The sequence below is a fragment of the Ursus americanus genome, chromosome 2 (genome assembly GCF_024610735.1).
Source record: "Ursus americanus isolate L20-20 chromosome 2, mUrsAme1.1.p, whole genome shotgun sequence".
NCBI classification, from domain to species: Eukaryota; Metazoa; Chordata; class Mammalia; order Carnivora; family Ursidae; genus Ursus; species Ursus americanus.
In genome coordinates this window covers 85,981,358-86,005,908 of record NC_142128.1, presented here as the reverse complement: position 1 = coordinate 86,005,908, position 24,551 = coordinate 85,981,358, and the positions used below count along the sequence as shown (strand labels likewise).

Genomic DNA, 24,551 nt, shown 5'->3' with positions numbered 1-24,551 from the left:
CAGTGCTAACCTGTAGGGATACAATGATGAGCCAAACAGACATAGTATCAACATTCCATCTAACTGGGTTTTTAATATAAATGAAATCCAGGAATTCAGTTAGTTAGACTTGTATATATTTATGATATATCTTTACTATGTTAGTCTGCAAATTGTGGCTTAATTTCCCTATGAAAAATTAGTCTGAGGAATCCTGACACATTTGAAGGAGATACAAGTGGTACTGCTGGACTGGGCAGCTACACAACTGAACAAAACTAATTAGTGCCTAATTGCTAGCAGCTTACGATCACCTCCCCTTTTTTCCTGTTTACATTGTGTTTTTCAAATTATGATTGTCTTTGAAGTTAATGTTTAAAGGGTTTTCCTGCCTGTGGACTTGGTTGATAGTCTCATTATTCCATGGATTCTTCTTGGTGAACATAGGGCTACAGAAATGTAGGGGGTCAAGGGCAGACTGGCCATGGACAACAAGTTCAAATTGTGATTGCATCTGGAGTCCATCAATTCTGAAATGCCAGAGGACTACATATGCTGTGGGAGTGGTGCAGATAATCTTCAAGGGATGAGGAAAAAAGGAACGCTTTTTCTCTTTGGAATTTATTGAATACCCACATTTATTCAGTCCCACTCTCTAAAAATGAAATATTTCTTATGTCTAGATCATTTTGACCTAGGATTGCTGCAAAGATTCAGCAGTTCTTGGGATTTTTTTGTCTAAACATGGTACCTTCCAATGAAGTCGGACTGAACTGGCCTGGCATCGTGCCCAGCAAGAATTCCACTGGCAGGCTCGGTAGTTTATGTATCAATGTAAAAATAAATGTCAGTTACTCAAACCAGGATGCAGAGAGTTAAGAGGTCATTTCTCAAATAAAGCCTGGATATAGGGTGCTGCTCAGGGTCATGAAATCAGTCTGTGTGCATACACACAGATGGGATGACATCATCTCACAGAAGGTGAGAAATTTGCCGTTGTTCTGGAAAGAATATTTCCGCTGACAATAAGAAAATCAGAAAGGACATGAACAAATATGGAAGCAAAATTAGATTTCTGCCAAATAACAGTTGAATAAAGATGGTCAGAATGATTCAGGCTTCACCTGATTAGGTTAAATAAGGATGCAATAGACCTCACTATAATTATCTCAATGGTTAGAATTTTTAATTTCCTAGAAAAAAGCTCCTTTTGTTTTGAAAAAATGGTTTTAATTGAACAAGAACAAGTTTAAAAACCTTAGTTCAACTCCATCAAAGTCTAAAGTCAAATTTTAGGTTTTGGGGAGAAGTAATCCATTCTTGGTTGGTTTTTAATCTCATTTCACCATCACAACCATCACCCTTATTATCACCATCATCACCATTATCACCACCACCATCATCAACCATCAACATCATCATAAATAACCACTTGCTTTTCATTAGCCAAAGCAATGGAAACACGGCACTTCATTAGTATTAAGGCATTAATTCATTCTTCATATTTTAATCATAATAAAAGCAAAATATATTTTTATAATTTCTCACCAATGATTTAAAGAGTTACACATAGATTATGATACTAAAAATAAAAAAACACTATTTTAAAACTTGGGTGTCTTGACACACTATGAATGGTAAGGCTGGCAAAATGAATTCTAAGTGGCCATGTAAACAGCCACTGCTCTGTCTGCAAAGACTGTAGAAGATAAAATCTTGCCTAACTCTTGCAAATCTTCAATGTCATTTTCACACTCACAAGGCATGTTTTCTGTTGGTTGTCAGCTGGGTCTGATTTGTTGCTATTATGCCTCTGGTAGGACACTGTCAAAAAGACCTAAAGGACTTTCTCTTCAAGATGATTTAATTATCATCGATAAATTAATCAGATAATGGTAATGTTTTGAATTACCAAAACAACAATTTAAAATATTTTTTACCACTCTTATATTTATAGTACTTGGCAAATTTCTTTGTGTTTTCAACCTTTCACACAACATTTATTGAGTACCTATGATTTTCGGACACTTTATAACCACAAAGAACTCACAGAATATTGTATACAAAATGAAATCATGTACAATTAGGAACTAAATCTCATTCTGGTAGTCAGTTCTTGAAATAGGAAGGTGGGCAAAATTATTGAGTGCTTGTTATATGCTAGGTATCTAACTCTATGAAGTGGCACTGCCATTTTACAGAGAAAGCACTTAATAAGCCTTAAAATGGTTAAATAATCCATGGTGTCTGGTCTATACCTTAATAGGGATGATAACTCACCAGGTTATTGCAGAGTAGCTAAATTAACATACATAAAACACTTAGAATGATTCCTGGTGTATAGTAGGCACTATGTAATTTTTGCTATTATCAGTATTCCATTATATGGTAAAGTATGACAAAGGATGGTAAAATAAGCACTACAGTATTTAAAATAAGTGTGTATGTAGGTATTATCTAGGCATTTACAAATGAAACTTGATCACAATTCTCATACTTGCTTATTTAGATTACACATCCTACTAATAAAGAATACTAAATATATCTTATTTGATTCTTCTGAAACTTGAGAGGTTTCTAGATACTCAAAATTTATCAGAAATTTCAATAAAAATAAATTAATTTTTTTTCACATTTGACCGATTAAAAAAAACATGCTAATACCTATGTCACCTGGCACTTGTTAAAAAGTAGTTGTGATGATGTAATGAGCATATGGTTATGATAATATCAATTTCATACTTAGTGAAGTAATTCTGGTCATTAGGGACTTAACTTCATCAATCATCTTGAAAAATATTTCCTTTTTTACTGCAATACTCTCCCTGGTGACGTGAACTAATTAGTGACAGACATCCACCCTTTCCTGACACCATAGAAAAAAAATTAGTACTTCTAATGTTCATACAGACATAACATGGCAAAGAAAAGGAAACCTTGTCTGGCCCTTTGATTTCCATGTGGCAGCACACAATTGCAGAGGAAGTGTCAGTTATACATGGAATATGTTAAAATATTTAACTAGGCCATTCATATTCATCTTCAGCTTTAAAAGTCCTCCTCATAAAGGAGGAGCAATGAAATCAATAGATTTGTTTCTTGTCCCAGATAAACAGGAAGATAGCATGTGTTAAACAAATCTTTAAACTCATACTGTGTAATAAATACCACCCCACTTATCCTTTTTTTTAAATAATTTTTTATTATGTTAGTCGCCATACAGTACATCCCTAGCTTTTGATGTAAAGTTCCATGATTCATTACTTGCGTATAACACCCAGCGCACCATGCAATACGTGCCCTCCTTACTACCCATCACCAGCCTATCCCATTGCCCCACCCCCCTTCCCTCTGAAACCCCACTTATCCTAACTTCTCCTCCTAAGTCTGGCCAGTACAAGAATTTGGAAATTTGGTAGCCACTATCACCTTAAAATTGATATATTACTTTAGCTTATTTCAAAAAATTTTGCCAAACTCACCCATGATATAATTTTTAATTAGGGTAAACAATACTTTAAAAAATATCTCTATAAATTTTTCATAAGATAATTATCAGACTGTTATAAAATCTGATTTTAAATGTAAGCAATAATATGCTGGCATGTGCTGCACCTAGAAAAGAAAGTTCTCATATAATTAAATCTAAAATTGTTGGGGCATCTGGGTGGCTCAGTCGGTTAAGCATCCAACTCTTGATTTGGGCTCAGGTCATGACCTCAGGGTCCTGGGATCAAGTCCCATGTACAGCTCAGCGCTGAGCATGGAGCCTGCTTAGGATTCTCTCTCTCCCTCTCCTTCTGCTCCCCGTGCCCTGCTCACGTGCGAAGGCTCTCTCTCTCCAAAAAAATAAATAAATAAAATTGTTGATGTGACCCAAATAAGCCACTGAAGTTAACATGGAAACATGAAACATAAGGTTAGTGACCCAAATCTTCCCTATAGTGTTACTATTACTTTGAGGTCCATTCAGCAACTAAGAACACACTCCTCTTGGGTGCAATTGTGTTTTTCCTTTAGTGCAAGGCACTATGGATAAAAAGGAGGGAGTCAAGAAGTACCTCAGTAATAATACTGGGGAAAAACTAGACACATGGAATTGATGGTGATTAAGTGCAAAACTGTGTGGCATAAAAAAAAAAAAAGAAGTTCTACAGAAGCCAGAACAAAGAGACCAACCAATATTCAGAAAGAAGGTGATTTAGTGTACAGCCAGACCACCCTGAACATACCTGATCTCATCTGAGCTCAGAAGCTAAGCAGGGTCGGGCCTTGTTAGTACTTGGATGGGAGAAAGAAGGTGATTTATGAAAGGGAATTCACATCACAGTTAGGATTTAGATAGGAAACATTAAAGTACAAAACAGCTCTATGAACCAGGTCATAGAACCAGAATGAGAATGATGTAATTTGAAGGTAGTTGCGATGCCTCTGTGACTCAAGCAATGGGAAGTGGAACTGGGCGAATGATGGAAAGAGGGAAGTAGCGGAGCAGAGGCTAGGGTCAAAGCAGTAGAAAACAGGAATCCACTGAAAGTATAATGGACGTGGAGCCTGGCAGAGGAAACATTCAGCGGCCACCAGAAAATCAGTTCTGGAGAATGAAGAACATCCTTTCGAGAACTTCAATACCAAGAAAATTCAAAACTCATATATAGACACTAAAAATCAACTGCCTGATAATGCTCTGACATATAAAATTTGGCAGCATCCGTAATATTTTATGGCAGGAAATAGTAAATCTGACAGTTTCTCTACTTTCAATTCATAATTAGAGGTGAAGCCTTAATAACAAGTTCAAATATTTAGCCCCCCATATTAAAGAAATAGGAATAAAGGAAAAGACATATAAATATGTTGCCTTAAATAGTATCCTCATATTGAAAGGAAACATTTTTTTTTCACCATATGCTGTTTTATGAGGGAAAAGGTCAAAGATAAAGTGTTAAAAGTATTATGGAGGAGTCAGTTTGTGGAGGGCTGAGGTTTGTAAATTTTTTTCTGGGGTAATTAGGAAACAACACAAAGGTTCTGAATGCATGGACATTTAAACCAATATTTAGGGAAAATTCGCCTGGTTATAATATGGATTAAAGTGAGGGAACAAAACTGAAAGGAAAGAAGTCCACAAAAAGAGGATTTTAATAGTTTAGGCATGTGACATTCGAGATGGGTGAGGGTGTTCCCAGTGGAAATAAACGGAGCAATTTGAGACACAGGGAAGAACTAAACTAACCACGCATAGGGAAAGTGGAAGGCACACAGACCTAACATATCACTATATCTAGGATAATTCCATCTGAACTCTATATTTCACATTAGCTCATTCACACTTATCCCAATCAGCATTCCCAAGCATCCACTGATTCTAGCGTCAAACCATAGAAAATATGTTCCAATACGTCCATAAACAGAAAGGGCATTGGAAATCAATTTTAAAAACTGATACACTGTGTTTGCGTGGTCCGGGGGAAGGAGCACAAAGAGTGAAAGAGAGAAAGAGGCCAGGCATGATTCCTTAAAATAGATCCCAAGTACCCTGACTCCTGGTCTAGTGCTTTCACTACTGCAGAAAGCAATGAGATTAACAGAATCAGGCAAGAAAGGATTTTTAGCTCAGTAACTTTCGGTGTTCAAAAGAAATAGGGTTATAAAGTTTTAGAAGCTTTTCTTAGCCTCCCCCAAAAGGGTATGTGTCCAAAAGTTACCTAGTGGAGCAACCAATTGCTATGTTGTTGTTTAAAAAGGCATTGATTTACATTTTGGAAAAAAAGTATTTCAGGGCTGTCAATTGATCCCTATGATGGAAGATTCCCAAGGTCCTAAATGTTCCTAGTGATAATTTCGTGTAATGAGGAACTCAGACCCTGAAGAGAAGATATTCCATTAAGTAGTTTTTAGTATAAAGTTTCTTTTTCTTTTTTTACTTCAGTTCTTTTTTTTTTTTTTTTAAAGATTTTATTTGTTTATTTGACAGAGAGAGAGACAGCCAGCGAGAGAGGGAACACAAGCAGGGGGAGTGGGAGAGGAAGAAGCAGGCTCCCAGAGGCGGAGCCCGATGTGGGGCTCGATCCCATAACGCTGGGATCACGCCCTGAACCGAAGGAAGACGCTTAACAACTGAGCCACCCAGGCGCCCCTACTTCAGTTCTTAAAATAAAATCTAAATACCCTTGTTTTGGGGATAGTTAAAAACCTACATTCAGCTGAACCACTTAATTGATTCATATTTTTGAAAACAGAACAGAACAGATTTATAACTGTTCCCAAAGACTTTTTTTCCATTGTGGATAATATGTTGAATGATCTGACATCAAGCAATGCTACACGAGAAACAGGGAAATAATTAGTCTTTAATTACCAAATGTAATTTCTATTGAATTGTACAGATTGTAAAACATATTTTACAGGATCTTTGACTCTTCTATCTGTGTTTACTACAGAAAATCTAACTTCAAAAAAGCTACATAATGACCATCATTGAGCCTGCTGAGAATTGTAATTAGTAGCCATGTCCTATCCCAAAAGATGTGTACCTAGTGATTTAGCTCAATCAGTGTATTTAAAACATACTGACATTGTTTGAAAATGCATTCCTTCCGCTTCTGATTAGGGAGGTAACTCCAGCTAGATCTGGTGGTAACCAACTTTTAAACATGAAGCTTGCACAAAAAGAGTAACAGAATTTCACTAAGAATGATTTACAAAAGACAGATGTGTTTGCTCATTTAACTTTTCCTTAATTCTCAATGAGTGGAAATGTTAATGGAATACATTTTAACATTTTTAAAGCTTTTCCATGCCTACTAGAAAGCTCACATAAAAATGGCCAGGGATTCCTTCCAAAGAGCAAAGGATGAAAACTAAAAGCCAACCAATCAACCAAACAAAAACAACTGCCTGGAGAAAGATGCAAAGGCCACTGAAATCCCAAAGATTTGGAATCAAATGCATATTTCCAAATGATATCTCATCAATGGAAATATGAAGAACTGGCTACAACTTTTCCAAAGCAGAATTATTCCTGAATGGCAATAATTCCAATGAATTATGATCGTGGTTAATCTACATGGCAGCTGCAATAAGTTTCCTAAGACTTCTGCTCTTGATATTTCTGCTTTTCTCTTTTCTCTGGAAAAGACTAGAGTTGTGCTGTCTAATAAGGTAGCCACTAGCCACATGTCTATTTATTTTTATTTTTACTTTTTTTTTTCGGGGGGGGGGGGCAACGAGAGAGGGAGAGAGAGAATCTTAAGTAGGTTCCACACGACCCTGAGATCATGACCTAAGCCAAACTCACACTTAGCTGACTGAGCCACCCAGGCACCCTTCTAGATGTCTATTTAAATTTAAAATATAATTATCCAAAATTAGATCAAATTTCAAAACAAGTTCCTTTAGGAGCATTAGCCATATTTCAAGTGCTAAAGTGCCACATACACATGGAGCAGCACAGATATACAACATTTCTATCATTCTAGAAAGTTCTATTACACCGTGCTGGACTAGACAGAAGGTCTGTTAAATCTGAGAGGTCATTTATTCATTGATTTACCAGTAGGTGGTGCATTGGCAATAAAACACACAGTCAAGGACTAAATCTTGACAGTTACATGATGGATTTGTAAAAAAATCCTACACCCACACGCCAATATGCTTAGGAAATTAGGTTAATAAAAGAATGGCAATAATTTCAGAGACAGATAATGATAAATTTAGGTTAAATTCTATTTTAGTGAAAAAATAGTAATGGAATATATACATGAAGATTTCCTAAAAATTTACAATTTTTATTTTCCCAATACAAGATGTAAGAATATGTAGCAAATGCTTGCTGCCTTGATATTCAAGTAATTCCTAGTAAAAAATTATTTATACATTAACATTGTTTCCACACAATACTGTATTTTTTCTTTCCATAACAATAACAAAAATTCACGAATTCAGGAGCTTCTTTGGGTGATTAGCCAAAACAGATTAAGACAGTAAATAAGATTGGTAAGAATGACAGAATTTTAAAAATCTTATTCTTTCTTACTTAGAAAACCTTCAATTAAATGATGACTAACATCGACTATTGCATTACCTTTTCTTTACTGGGCTCTCTTTACAACAATTTTCCAGAATCACAGAATTTCCAAATAAGAGAGGAAGGCCATTCTTATTTGACTTGGGGAAAAAGGCGGGGGGGGGGCACCAAATCATAATTAGCATCATTACTTAATGGCATATTAGAAAAATGCTATTAAAGCTTTACATACCTATACATGTATCTTCTGATCCAGACACAATTATGGCAAGGATATCTTTTGACTGTCAGAAGTTGTTTACGTACATCCAGACTATGTAATATAATTCAGGGCTAAAAAGAAATGGGCTATCAAGATGCTTGGGTGGCTTGGTTGGTTAAGCATCTGCCTTCGGCTCAGGTCATGATCCCATGGTCCTGGGATCAAGCTCTGCATTGGGCTCTCTGCTCAGTGGGAAGTCTGTGTCTCCCTCTGCCCTTCCCCCCACTTGTGCGCTCTCTCTCTCTCAAATAAATATATAAAATCTTAAAAAAAAAAAAAAAGAAGTGAGCTATTGAGCTATGAAAAAGACATGGAGGAACCTTAAATGCATATTGCTAAGTTAAAGAAGCCAATCTGAAAAGGCTACTTATTGGATGATTCCAATTATAAGACATTTTGGAAATGGCAAAACTATGGAGACAATAAAAAGATCAGTGGTTTTCTAGGGATTGGGAGGATGCAAGGGAGAGATGAATAGGCAGAGTGCAGAGGCTTTTTAGGGTAGTGCAAATAAAGACTCTGTATGGTACTATAATAATGGATACATGCCATGATATGTTAGTCCAGAACCACAGAATGTATAAAACCAAGAGTAAATCCTAATGTAAACTGTGGACTTTGGGTGATTATGATGTGTCAATGCAAGTTCATCAATTGTAACAAATGTACTACTCTGATGTGGGAAGTTGATAATGGCAGATGCAGGGGCAGGGAGTGTATGAGCAATCTCTGTAATTTCCTTTCAATTTTGCTGTGAACCTACTACTCTTTAAAAAGTCTTTTTTTTAAGGGGTTATGGTACTCAAAAGGGAGATAATTTTATAAAATATGCAACACTCAGAATCAAAAGCACATAAAAGTGGACCTATATAGCACTTCTTGACAGTTATTTGGCAGTTAATTTATTGCTAGACAAATTCATTTGCTACCTTAGTTATCTAATCAGGGAAGCAACCCACAATGTGATTGAAAGAACACTTAACCTTCAAAGTCCAATCCGGGGTTCAGAACCTCCCATCCTCCCAGCTGTCATTTCCTGACTTCATCATAGCCCAAACTCATCTGACCCTTCTTATTTATTCCAATCTATCAGACCATGCCTTTAACCTTCTCTTTCCTTATCCAGCCTAAACCCTGCAGAGTATCACTGCAACCACCACCACCCATGCCCCGGGTACCTTGTTGTTTTTGGATTTATTTTGTTTTGTTTTTTGTTTTTTCTACTGAGCCAACATCACAAAACCACAAACGTGAATGATTCTTCTACTTGTATATGAAAAGGATGCTGAAGACAACAGCAAAAAGAAAATCACACCATCCTGGGGACAGATAACCATGTTCAGCTGAAACTTCTACTCTCAACGAGCCCACATTGCTGTGTTCTCATTCTTCTGTGGCTTTACACATGTAATTTTCTCCATTTAGAAAGGCTTTCCTGATTCCTACCTAGGAAATGCTGACTTATATTCCACCAGATATCTCAGGCACCATCTCCTGTGTGAAGCCCTTCTCAACATCTACTCATCACTGAAACAGAATTAAATGCTCCTGGGTGTAGTACCCTGCTGAAGTTCTTATCACTCTGTTATAAATATTTATTCATATAATTTACTTATTTCCTCTCTGATATTATAAACTTATTGAGGGGAAGGATGCTGTCTTATTCTCATTTATATCTTCAGCAAGGAGCACAATTCTGAAACTTAAAGTTTTGGCACATACATGAATGAAAGAATAAAAGTATAAACAAATGAACAAACAAGACACCAGCCCGGACCCTTGGCAGACCTGCATTTTTAGTCAAGGTGCTTCATGTGTTTCAATATTTGTTTCATTATTATGGGGAAAAGTATACCCGTGGCTTAGTAGTATTACACAGATGGTGCTGTAGGATGTAGCATAAATGAAGATTCCATCATCATAATGATTATCAGTTCTGCACTCTCAACCAAATGCTTCTAACTTGTACCTTTCTGCAGATGAAGCAGTAAGTACTAAGAGCTCATTCAGCTTTTATTCAGAACAAATATCACAGCCCTTTCCTCTCACCTAAAAAATAGCAAGTTACTATGTTCTCCCTGTATTACAAAAATCTAATCTGTAGAAACAGAACTTTTTTTTAATTGGCTAATTAACATAATAAAACATTAATCAATGTTCAGGGAGAATTCAAATCAAATAATTTCTTGGTATATGCTATTATGTAAGTATTTTTCAGACTTGGCCAAAGTTGCCCTGCCTAAACACTCTACTTCTCATTCAGACTTCCCACAGATGAGCACGTATGTGATACTCCGTGCTAAATATTGTGTCAGGCCAAGGCAAGAAACAACAATTGTTGGAGAGGATGTGGAGAAAGGGGATCCCTCCTACATTGTTGGTGGGAACGCAAGTTGGTACAGCCACTCTGGAAAACAGTGTGGAGGTCCCTTAAAAAGTTAAAAATTGAGCTACCCTATGATCCAGCCATTGCACTACTGGGTGTTTACCCCAAAGATACAGACGTAGTGAAGAGAAGGGCCATATGCACCCCAATGTTCATAGTAGCATTGTCCACAATAGCTAAATCATGGAAGGAGCCGAGCTGCCCTTCAACAGATGACTGGATTAAGAAGTTGTGGTTCATATATACAATGGAATATTACTCAGCTATCAGAAAGAACGAATTCTCAACATTTGCTGCAACATGGACGGCACTGGAGGAGATAATGCTAAGTGAAATAAGTCAAGCAGAGAAAGACAACTATCATATGTTTTCTCTCATCTATGGAACATAAGAACTAGGATGATCGGTAGGGGAAGAAAGGGATAAAGAAAGGGGGGGTAATCAGAAGGGGGAATGAAACATGAGAGACTATGGACTCTGAGAAACAAACTGAGGGCCTCAGAGGGGAGGGGGGTGGGGGAATGGGATAGACCGGTGATGGGTAGTAAGGAGGGCACGTATTGCATGGTGCTCTGGGTGTTATACGCAACTAATGAATCATCGAGCTTTACATCGGAAACCGGGGATGTACTATATGGTGACTAACATAATAGAATAAAAAATCATTAATTAAAATAAATAAATAAATAAATAAATAAATAAATAAATAAATAAATAAATAAATATTGTGTCAGGCACTAAAAATGCAAAACTGAAGAAAAGTGGGACTTGCCTTCATGGAGCTTATGGTCTAGTCCTCTCACATTCTCTCTGTACTTGTTTTGGAGCATATTTATAGAGCTCTCTCTCTTCTAGACTACCCCTTAGCAGCTACTCTACCAGAACTTAGGTCAAAGGATTTACCAAACTGCTGTGATCTACCTGGTCTACTCTATAAAGCACCAGAGAAGGAAGGACTAAGGCAGGTTTGGGAATTAAAATCAAGCAGTGATTTCACTAAGTCATCATTACACACAATGCTGAGATTTCACAGTTTCTTAACCCATGCCACAGAAACCTGCAGACATTTGTAACTTTCCTATTTAAAAAAAAAAATCAGTATTCTCACTTTTCTATCTCCCCCTTTCCTGGCTTAACTGTGGGTGGCTTCAATTTGTTTGTTTATATGTTTGACTAGCTGGACTTCTGAGTCTTGCGAACCCCGCTTGAGGGAATCCCTTTTCGGAAGAATTTCCTGTGTCTAATTATACCATTATCTCCATAGTGAGGAATTCTCATAATGAAAAAAGCATATCAACTCATTCACATTCTCTCATGCTCATTATGGGACTGATTCAAACTGCCATAGTTTCTAGGATCAGTGTATCTTCTCAAGGCTCTTCTGGTAAATTGATAATGAGTCTAATGTCAATAAGGGAAATGAGAATGATGGAAAAGGGCCACTAGGACACTTGCTTCTGCTACTGCTATACTCAAAATTTCATGATACTGACAACATTGAAGTCTTAAGCGCCATGGTCTAAGCAAGAGTCGAAGTCCCACTGGGAGCAGTGAAATGACTGATTCTAGGATGGGGAAACGAATTATCTTATTTCAGCTGTTTTTGTGTTTCCCATTAAGATAATAAAGAATTTCTTCCCAAATTAGAGGACCCTAAGAACAAAAATATGACAAATATTCATTGCAATTATGTTCTAGCCTTTAACATGTCTGAGAAGTCTGACACCGGCTGATTTTATCCCTCAGTTTACAACATATTGGTTTAGCATGCGGAGTTTTTTCCTTTATGCTAATAATTTAAAATTTCAGCCAGGATGTGTCTAGATGAAGTTCTCTCTCTCTCTCGTTTTTTTAATAATATTTTTTTATTATATTATGTTAGTCACCATACAGTACATCCCTGGTTTTTGATGTAAAGTTCCATGATTCATTACTTGCATATAACACCCAGTGTACCATGCAATACATGCCCTCCTTAATACCCATCACCAGCCTATCCCATTCCACCCCCCTCCCCTCTGAAGCCCTCAATTTGTTTCTCAGAGTCCATAGTCTCTCATGGTTCATTCCCCCTTCTGTTTGAGATGAAGTTCTCTCTTCATTGACCTTGCTGGATTTGCTCACCCAGGATAATTTTTGTTTTCCTCCCTAGGATAATTTTCTTCAACCATATCTTTTTCTATTTCCTTTATTTCACTTGTCTTTGTTATATACATATATATGCCATATACCTAGAAATCCTGAAGTTTCAAGTTCCAGTCTCTGGTTTTTATTTCTGCTTTAAAAAAAATAAAAACATATTATTCACTCTTAGTTCTTTTCCTCAACATCCTGAAAGAATTTCTCAAATTTATGCACTACTTCCCTGATTTTATTTTTATGTAATATAAATTGTTTTTTTAGTGCCTCTAATTCAAATTTGCATTATATTATTGTATTTTAAAATCAAATCCATTCTTATTCCATCACCCTTGTAGTTATCCTGTCACCTCAGCCAGTTCCTCCTTTATCAATATGTACTCCTGCTCAAAGAAGGATAGGTCTTTTAGAAAGACATTGGTGACACTAAACATTTTTTTTTCCAGTCTTTAGAATAAACTGCCTTCAGAAGCATCCATTTCTTCTAAAGCTCTCCCCTGTTTTGCTCCCCAGTATCTTTTTCTTAGGTCCAATGCTTTATTCTTTTTTTCCTGTTTTGTTTTGATAATTTTCTGTTTATCCATGCTCAAATTAGGTGACATCAAATCCAGACCCAGTGTCTGTCAACGAAGTGTTTGGATAGACCTAGCTTGATTATTTGGTTACTTCTGTTCTAGCTGAACTGCCTTAGCAGCTCTGAGCTGAGTTAGCCTGATGTGCACAGCTCCTTGCACAATTCTCAGCTCTGATGCTCTTCTGGCTGCGATTGGGATGCCTCCCTCTGCTACCATCTCTCTCTAAAATCCCTAGTTGACACCCCATCAATGTTTCTCTTGTTTCCAAATATTTTCATTTGGAGAGAAACATACCCAGGTTACAGTTCTCCTCCGTGGGTCCAGCTTACCTGTCTACTTCTTGTCCTATGTTTTCCTTGCTGATGGTTATCACTATTAATATGTGTGAGGAGATGGCATTATGGCTTCTTAAGAGTAATATTTTCTTTTGGAGTGAAGTATGAAACAGAAGGACAAAGATACATCCTCCCACCTTTCATGTCAACATAAAAAAGATGGACCATTGATTGAGATTTTCATTCCACTGACCTTAAAATATGAACATTATATATGCATATTTACATCCATGCGTACATATGTATATGAATAAAAATCTTCATATATAATAGCTATAAAATTCCTCCCCAAATTTGCACTACTGTCCATTGCTATTGGGTTTTGGTAGTCTTCAGTTTTGTCTTTTTGTGGTCTTTATTGATATTTTACTGTTAGATGCAGAGAGGTTGCTATAGCTACAGATATGCTATTTTAAACCAGAAAATTCTAGCTAATTATATATTTTAAAACTACTACCCAAACTTTGTAAAGTATGTATAACTCTTAAACTATTCCAGATAGCAGTAGTTTTCAAAAAGACATGCGGAGGTAAAGAAATGTAAATGAGGCTATGAATTAAGCTACTGATTCCCACATAAGCAAGAAAATTATTCTTAAAAATGTGTACTCAATGCAAGTAACTATTTTATCTTTGATGTTTTCTGAAACTATTTTCTATTTCTGCTTTTAAAAACATCTTAGGGCAGGGGCGCCTGGGTGGCACAGTGGTTAAAGCGTCTGCCTTCGGCTCAGGGCATGATCCCGGCGTTCTGGGATCGAGCCCCACATCAGGCTCCTCCGCTATGAGCCTGCTTCTTCCCCTCCCACTCCCCCTGCTTGTGTTCCTCTCTCGCTGGCTGTCTCTATCTCTGTCAAATAAATAAATAAAATCTTTAAAAAAAACAAACAAACAAACAAAAATCTTAGGGCATATAAGTGAAATTAATTTATAATTTTAGATCCAATGTCAATAGTTGAGAAGCATCTTTTATTCTCATAAATTATAACCCTAACTACAATAGTTTATTTTATCAAATATCCATAGCTTTGCAATAGTACATTCAACAGTAAATAATGCATTCAGATGGCTACAATTAGCTAGAGCTCTCATTTTTTATTGAACAAGTGTCATCAACACTAGACTATAGTTTTGTTAGATTTTTAAAATATCCTTTTTCGAGGGCACATATTGCATGGTGCACTGGGTGTTATACGCAACTAATGAATCATCGAACTTTACATCAGAAACCAGGGATGTACTGTATGGTGACTAACATAATATAATAAAAAAATTAAAGAAAATAAAATAAAATATCCTTTTTCATCACATTTCATCCCTCAAACTCAAGACCAACTAGACAAGCCATAAAATAATACATCTGAACAGATTTATACCATTAGAGATTGTACATACTAGCCAGTAATCAGGTAATGTTCTATGTCTTTTGTATTTATTTTTTGTGTATTATAAAATATCTTACCTCAGGACTTATTTAAATCATTGGATAATACTGACTCTATTTTGCCAGAAAAGAAAGAGTCAAGAGCTTCTTTTAAAAATTTACCTTTCTAGATTATAGGGTTCATTCTGTAGAATAGATTCAAATGCTATCTCAGAAAATGTTATCCATGAAACTACCTGAGAGGTCTTTTATAAATGCAGATTCTCAGGCCTGAACACCAGGCCTAGGGAATCAAAATCTCTAGATATGGGGTTACAAATCCACTTAAAAAAAAAATAAGTTCCTTGGATAACTCTTTATCCATGAAATTTGAGAGTTTGAGAATCATTGCTCTAATTGATTAAATTGAATACTAATGTTAACCTGGGGAAACTAGAAAGGTTCTCATTTTATTTTACAATCCCATTCTAAGGGACTTCAAGTAAAGAATGAAGATCAAATTTTAGAAGTCCATTAGCATTTTATTCTATCTGTAAAAACAGTCTCAAAATTCTGGTAACTCAAGTTACCACTTGGATAGCCTCTAATTATCTCGGCAGTTTACCATGTGGAAATGCAGTGAGCCATTTACAAAAGCAATGTTTCCCTAGAGGATTCACCAGATCAACCAACAAAAGACACACATTCAGATTGCAGAACATATCTCAACTACCAGTGAGAAAACTAGAATCAGATGTCAACCATTTTGTTAAGTCCCATGGTAGTTTCAGTTTTCTGCCATTAGTAATGTTCTCAGAGCTAGCCTTGACATGCAATGGTCATTCTGTTAGATAACCTTGTTAAAAAATCATCTGAGAGTGTTACTTCAGGCATGTTATAAAGTTGTTTCTAATACCATAACCAAATAGCCAGAAACAATCCTGATGCAATCAGTCTCCCACATCAAGGATTCGAAATGAAATATTCTGTTGAGGCAGCAACTGAACCTTTCAGCTTAAGGGCGTAAAACTGCCAAGAGTAATTTGTTCATTACATTAAGGCTCTCAACTGGTCTACAGACATTTAAAAGCCAAACATGATTCTACTGAAAGAGATACTTTGGAATAGTTTCTGATCTTCCATTTAATTGTCCTGAAGAATATATATATATATCTGTAGCCAGTAAACCACATTGTTAACACACCGTTTTCAGCTATCTAGACATTTAGTCTATAAAGACATAATTAAAGATTGGCTTACCATCAGTTTATTGTCAGTAAGTACTTACATGTGTAAGATAAACAAGATAGAAACAACCCTGCTAAAATTTAATAAAATTTCACCAAGATGAGAAACATCTTAAACCTTAATTAAAAAAATAAAAGTAAGGGGCGCCTGGGTGGCTCAGTCAGTTAAGCATCCCACTCTTGATTTTGGCTCAGGTCATGATCTCAGGGTTGTGAAATCGAGCCTTGCATTGGGCTCTGTGCTCAGCAAGGAGTCTGCTTGAGATTCTCTTTCCCTCTGCCCCTCCCCCCACTTGCTGGCACTCTCTTTCTAAAATTAATAAAATCTTTAAACAAATAAATAAGTAAAAGTAAATTAGTTACATTGGAAATAATATAAGATTCAAATTGGGAAGGACTTTTTTAAACCAATTATTAAAACAATTAGATTTCTTTTTAAATCCACATGATAGACTGGAGAATTTAAAAATATTAAATCATCCAGAGACAATTTCTATTTATAGTCTCTTCAAATAAAAGTCTCTTAAAAGGACTAGCTGTGTTTATCTTAAAAAGTCACCTTTTTCTTAGTGATATTTTAGTTTCCAGTTTAGTCAGCTCTAGACTACTTAAGATCCATAAGGCTCTATCATCAAAACAGTAGTTTAGATACTATCATTCTCAGATAGCCAACTGAAGGGAATAGAGATCAAAGAAAGAAGAGAGGAAGACACTGGGACTCCCAAGTTACCATATGCACATACCTTGCACTGTGAGGAAAACTGAAGCAGCTGATGATCCTCCTTCATTGGAAACCACACAGAGATACTCCCCAGCATCGCTGAACTTCACATTCCTTAGCTCCAATGAGAGGTTAGCCAAGATCCTTATTCTTGCTGGGTCTGCCTGTCTGGCATCTCTGTCATTCCTCTGCCAGGTTAGATTGTAATCCACTGCACTGATGACGAGACATGTCAAAACTGCTCTTTCTCCAGGAGTGACTGTAACATTATCAGGCACTTGGATGACTGGAGGGGGCTCTGTGTGAAATGAAAACATTAAATCAAGAGACCTAACAGCCATTTTGCTCACTTATAGATGTGGTTTAAAAATTTAATGAGTATGTATTGAAAATCTTGTAGGGAAGATGCAGTACAAGAGAACTTATTCATTAATACATATGCCTCTGACCCGAAGAAAATTATCATTTAATTAAAAGATTCTTAAAAAGTAGTGCATGTTCTTAAAAAAAAAATCCATCTAATTTTTATCACATTTGCCAAACACTGTAGTTTTAAATCTATGTCTTTAATTGAATGTTCTCTAATTTAAATTTTAAATTAAATTTTAAAACATCTTACTGTAAAAGTGAGTAATAGCACAGGGTACTTGTAACCTGAAGACACAATGCAAAGAATGTGTTTTTAGTTCCTAATCCTCAATGTAAAAGAAAAAAAATAGTGCTTGTTTACAGACCAAAGCATACCCAAGTCTAAATTTATAAATTATAGATGTGAGAATCAAAAAGGCATGACAAAAGGATATGATTAAACTAATTTAGGATTGTGGAGTGAAGCAAATTTTTATTTGAGTTTTGAAGAAAGTAGCATTTATGGATTTTTTAAATTTAAAAATACTTATTTAGTGTTTTAAAGAATAGAGGACACAAAGTATGGTAGACAATAGTATACTAAGTTTGACAGTGTCAGCTTTAAGGAGAGTTACAATCTCATTAAGGAAACACAGTAAAACAGCAGTGTATAACAAATGTTCCCCCAGAGGCATGAGGAATGTTTTGATTTAAGAAGGTCAAGTTAAGAGTAGGTGTAACCTTTAATAAAATTGTACACATAAAGCCATGCACACAAAAGGTATTGAGTAATGCATGCACGTTTCAGATGCGGTCAAAAGCCACTTATTAGCTAAATATTTAGCCAACATTCTAGAGAGAATCACATATTACTCTAGTTAGGTTTGAGAATAAATACAAATGTCCCTCTAAAGTACACTCTGCCCAAGTGCTTTAAAATGATCTGCTGTAGCAAGCCATTATTCAGCAATAACACAGCAATAAAAACTGTGCTGAGCTATGCTAGCTGGAAACCCATGTGTCTGTTTTAGTTTAAATATGAAAGAGTATCAGATATTCAAGATCAAATTTTATTCTCCTTTATTTAAAACCATTTACAAGTGCAGATGAATCATAAGCCTAGAGAAAACCTGAAAGCAATATGCCAAAATCATAGTGGTAATCTCCGAGGGACAGAAATGTATATATTTTCCATATTTTTCTTTATATTTATCCCTGTTTTCCAAACATTTTTTAAACAGTAGATGCTATTTTAAATTATTATTTAAAAAAAACAAAATTTTATCATTTTGCTATGTTTTTAAAATCTCTTATGAAAATGGCTAGTGAATCGAGTAGAAAGAGTACACAACAAAGAAAGTTCTGGAGTCTGGCTAGGCTTGACACAGAAAATATGAGATGCTTTGTTAAATTTCAATTTCAGATAAACATCAAATAATATTTTAGTATACATATGTCTCATGAAATTATTTCAGACACACTTATATGAAATTCAAATTTAACTGCGCATTCTAGGTTTTTATTTGCTGAATCTGGCTAGTTCTATCCCTAGGTGTGTGACCTTAGAGGAATTGATGGTTAAATTAGGTTATCCTTTTTTTTTTTTTTTTTTTTTTTTTTTTTTTTTTTTTTTAAAGAGAGAGAGAGATCCGGGGGCAAGGGGGCAGAGAGAAAAAAAATCCTAAGCAGACTCCACACCCAGAGTGGAGCCCAATGCAGGGCTCAATGTGGGGCTCAATCTCACAACCCTGAGATCATGACCTGAGCCAAAATCAAAAGTTGGACACTTAACTGACTGAGCCACCCAGGCACCCAATTAAATTAGGTTATCTTAAAGACCCTTTCTAGTTCTAATGTTTTATGACTCTAACATACAAGATGGTACAGACCACCAAAGACCTGAAAATGATAGTACAGGAGAGTGTTCACATCCTATCAAGATGTTTCTGAAAGCCACATGATGTTTTGTATGGTTTTTTGTTGGGTTTTTTGTTGTTGTTGCTGTTTTGAAACAAACTTCAACTAGACTAGGTATTTCTTGAGATTTTTAGAAAATGGGAAATCTCACATTAGGCATGTAGGGAATGCTGGGCACATGCCTAGATCCCTCTTAAGGACCAAGGCATTCATTTCCCTGGCTGCTATGCTTGTTGGCGACATAGAGCTCACAGCCAATGGTGCTAACCTGCTCAAGGTAAGACCCCCTTTCCAGGGTAGCCCACATCCAGTGACTACTTCATGAGGAAGCAAGAGACCAGCTCTCTTGCCTCAATTCAAGGCCATGACAGCTCCAGAATTCCCTGTGGGATCAGCTAAGGTCCTAGTAATGACTACACCACAGTTTAACTTCTTCTACTTCTGTTACTCCCATAGAGGTGCTTTTTCCTAGAAAATTCCCCAATAACCCTATTGCATACAAACCCTGCCTCAGAGTCTATCCCCTCTTCAGACATAAATTCAAATATATAAAATGCCAACTTTCTAATAACATAACAGGTGAGATGTGAAATAATGGCATACAATACCATCGCTGCATAAATAACTAGAGATAATAAATGTTATACACAAGGAAATATTTATGCATGCATAAATAAATTTGGTGGCGTTGGAGGAAATGATGAGGGAGGCCAAGATAACAAAATACCTAGCCTGGTGCTGGAAGTTAGCCCTTCCTAAGTGAAAGAATGATTGAGGCTAGAATAAGGGAAACAGAGATGGAACCTCAAAACCTCAAAACTGAAAGAAGAATGACAAGTATAGGCCTTGAGGCATTAGGTAAAGATCACTGGACAGAAAGTGCAGGAATCTTCTCACTCCCTATCCTGGTAACCATAATGGGTCACTTGCTTGCTCTGGGCTTTAGTTTCTTTACCTGCAAAATGATGAGGTAGTGCAAGATTATTTCCAAGTCTTATCCTGTTCTAAAGCAATATCCTACAATTATAATTTAAGATTACCTGTCACTGACATACCCCTGACAAGTCTTCTTTATTCTTGGTATTTTACATAAACCCAGAATTATAGCACTCTATGTGTGTGCAGCAGGAGAGGAGCATTGTGCTAATAAAGAAATTCAGTAAATTAATGTAACTTTGTAATAGTACTAAACTAACTTACTAAATGTCACTTGAAAAGAATGAGTTTTTCATGCTTTTGCAACCCTATTCATTTGTTTCTATGTGTTTAAATGCAATAAAAGAAGTACAATGCTTTTTACACCCATTTTGTATTTAAAACATTCAATAATCAACATTTCAAATGAACCAAAAATCCTTAAACATGTCAACTAGAAGAAAATGCTGGAAAAAATGAGGTAACATATTGGTAGAACTTAAGCTTTTCTTTAAACTGCTCTTGGGTGCCCTTTGACTTACCAAATAAATTAGTGTCCATAGTGAGACAAGAACATCACTACCCCATAATGCCTTGATTTCTAACACTCCTTTCTGAAATATAAGAGCTAACTATCCTGTGAATTTACACTCGATTCCAGTGTGCTGGTCAGGTAACTGCTGGCATCTCAGCCTAGGCTAAGGGAGATTCAGAAGTGGGTGGAGGTTTCAGGCAACGGTGAACCCAGAAAGAAATGTCTACTCTTCCAAGTCCAAACGGGCACTTGCTTGTTACTTCTGTGGTTATAGTCACTGCCACTACCATCAGTGTCTCTGCTCCTTCATTCCTAACTGACCGAATGGGACATAATTCCTGAAAACTGGCTTGGGCAGTGACACCACTGCCTGGCTGGCACAGATTAAACTAGAGGGACATGTGTACAACATGCATATGGAAGTTACTGACACCACAGAGCCAAATTCTTAATCAGTTCACAAATCCATACTGGCACTTCCCAGTTGTTTACACAAGATGTTTAAATCCACTCACTCAAACTTCTTTCCCTGTTGTCTTTCCCTTAATTAATATTGCTAGGGGAAAAAAAAAAAGAAGAAAACCTCAAGTGCTCAAGTGTTTGTTTTCCCAGAAGCTGAGGAACGTTGACACAATTCCAATGCTTTTCATAATTACTGGAGATGAAAAAAATGAATAGTTTATGATGCATGTCAACGAAATTTTTTCAGAAGACAAACTTTATTTTTCTAAGAATAGAGAATACAAATAAGTTTACTCCAAGAAGAACATGCTTGCATGTCTCTGTTTTAAAGTTCAGCTTGGACTTCTTGATAACAAACATAAATCCTAGACTTCTAAACGGTCCTACAATTCTACAGTTTCTTTTGTCTTAAATTGTCTCAAGAAAATGCACATTGGTACTAAAAGCAGATATAGACACTCTTGTAAAACTTAGCAGCTACATTTAGGTCAGAATAGGGTTAATATTAAACACATAGCAACACTAGTCTACAAGGCAGGCAGAAAATAATTCAATTGAAACAAACTTTCCAATAAATTCTAGATTTATGCTGAATAAGTGGCTTAAAAATGATAGTCTTTTTGTGTCCTAAGAATTCTGGGAGATTAGAGGAAAAAATGGTTTTTTCACTCAAATATATTATGCCTTATAAAGCAATGAGTTTTGCCTCCCATTTATTCATAGGAAACATAATATCTAACAGCAAAATAATTATCATTTCTTCCACTCTTCTTAATACCAATATTGTAGCCACTGAGGCTCTGTGTTTCTTGGATATGATCACTTTCATTATTGTCTTCAATTTAATGTCAGAATCCATTCATAAAAGCACTCTGCTTATTATGCACGTGGGAGAGGAAAAGGGAAAGTATGAAGCTTGTTATTTCCAGAATAGAACTCTTCCTTTTCTTAAATTGCATCCCTTCCTTTCTTTAAATATCTCTAAATTTTAATAAAAATGCTATATGGTTATTTCAAAAAATATTTATTGAGCCCCTATAATAATAATAGTACAACAATAATAACAATAATACTTAAGGTCTCTCAAGTGTTTCCATGTGCCAGGCTCTCTCCTATGTACTTTACATATGCTCTCATTTATCCTCATAGTTTCTCCATGAGATAGAGGTTGTTATGGATACCCTCATTTTACAGTTTGGGAAACCAAAGCATTGAGTCCTTAAGTGATTGGCCCAAGGAAGTTCACACAGCTAACAGGTGGTGAAGCCAGGATTAGCAAACTTCCCATTTCCATAGATGCATTAATATGCAGGCAACTGCAAAGCAAATTAGTGATAATTACCTGACACATCAAAAAATGTCTGTGCCCGTCCAGTCCCTGCTCTGCTGACAGCGATGCACTCGTAGGTGCCTTCATCAGACAAAGTGACCTGTTCAATCTCCCAGTTCACACTGGCAGATTCTCTGGGGTAAGAAAATAGAAACCTTTTTAGTGATGACAAAAACAAGGTAAAGCTGAAAGCAGCGATTCCACTATTTTTTTGAAGTATTCATTCAAAAGAACAAGGTAAAAATAAATGGATTAAATTGCAGAGTTCTTTATACCTTAAAATGACACACCTTTTAATTAAAACGTTAAGCTCTCTGAGCAAAAGGCACAACAAAGGCAGTAAGATATGGAGTCTGTGAATTTCTTTAGAGAAACATTTTCTGGCTATGTCAAAATATAAGAGGATGAGTTAACAGAGAAACACTCCTTTAATCCTTTCTCCTTCCATATTATTTCCAGTTTGGGGTCATGTTCAGTGGGGGCTCTTAGCCAAAGCAATTCATCCAGGTAATTCATAAGTTTGAAAGTAGAAAATAGACTTTTTGATTCCAAAAAGATAAGTTCTCTTTAACTTTCTTATGTGTAAGCTCTACATAAGGTTATAGAACTATCTGGTTCCATTTGTGTATACACTGAGAAAAGAAAAAAAAATTATCAGTTTTATTATCAAACCTGTCATTTAGGTTAAAAAAAATCCCTTTGCTATAATATTTATCCATTCATTTAATAAACACTATTCTTTGTCCTTTAACACCTTCAAATTGTTTCTCATTATCTGGAGGTGTCTTAGTAATAGATATTTAATCCTAATAGATATTTAATATCTAGTTAATAGGTATTAATAGATATTTACAAGATTCTAATAATCTACAAAACAGGCATTATCTTATTTCAAAATATAGTTGAAAATCATAACTATTTTTCTTAATTTTTTTCTTACATTCATCCATAGCTATTTACAACCTTCTTAAACATTCGAGACATAGATGAGATGAAAACCCCATTGCAGAGTCAAGACACCTTCCACTGGAGTCTGAAAGTGGTGTGAGATATAATATCATAGTAAGGACTCCAGATCTCTTACCATCCAGACAAACTATACCTATCATCAAAAAACCATGAAGAACTTACTAAACTCTTAATGTGTATTTAGCACATGAGACTTTGTAATAGAGTGAAGTCATAGGTTCCTGTCACCAGAAAAGTGAGAGAATGAGCAAAGTCATTGTTCCATGTATTTTATTTTATTTTTTAAAGATTTTATTTTATTTATTTGACGCAGAGAGAGCCAGCCAGTGAGAGAGGGAACACAAGCAGGGGGAGTGGGAGAGGAAGAAGCAGGCTTCCTAGCGGAGCAGGGAGCCCAATGCGGGGCTTGATCCCAGAACCTTGGGATCACGCCGCGGGCTGAAGGCAGACACTTAATGACTGAGCCACCCAGGTGCCCCTGTTCCATGTATTTTAGTAATGGAGAATATTCATTTTAGTTAGTTTCTTTTCAGTTGTGTATGCACTAGGTGTCAGTGGTCCTTACTGTCACATTTAGAAGGAAAAAAATTATGAGTTGACTCTAAGCCCTAGTGATCACCTAAACTATAGCTCTGGTGCTTAACCACAGTAAGCTAAGTCCAAGTTTATAACTGTCATCGTCTAGGAGGCACTGGTAAGTTCCCGAAGGCAGGAGTTTGAAATACATACAGTCATTTGTGTTTTCTGCAATGCTTACTTCAGAGCCAAGCACATATTAGGATTCATCAAAAACTTAGACACCTGGAAATTTTAGAACAGATAGTGGCAGTTTTTCCAGTTCCACATCCCTTTTTCTAGAAACAAGTAAGTTGAGATTCAGGAAGAAGGGTAAGGGAGTTGTTCAAAGGCACACAGCCAGTGTCAGATTGCTTGAAGAATATTCTTTACAGTGATACCTTCTCCTCTCTTATTTATGAAATATTACATGAAAATAATTCTCTTTTATCACATCGTCTTCTCAGTTAACATTAAAATTATAT

General features: G+C 36.1%; 1 protein-coding gene across 3 annotated transcripts in view; it reads right to left on the bottom strand.

The window, feature by feature from the left end:
* Window positions 1–24,551, bottom strand: part of HMCN1 (hemicentin 1) — a 467,939-nt gene that overhangs the window by 250,979 nt on the left and 192,409 nt on the right. For all 3 annotated transcript variants that reach the window (XM_087858481.1, XM_045811326.2, XM_087858478.1), the window contains exons 10-11: window positions 22,555–22,676; window positions 17,058–17,333 (exon numbers count right to left, since the gene is read on the bottom strand). In XM_087858481.1, coding sequence (XP_087714607.1) covers window positions 17,058–17,333; window positions 22,555–22,676 — 398 coding nt within the window. The remainder of the gene's footprint in view (window positions 1–17,057; window positions 17,334–22,554; window positions 22,677–24,551) is intronic.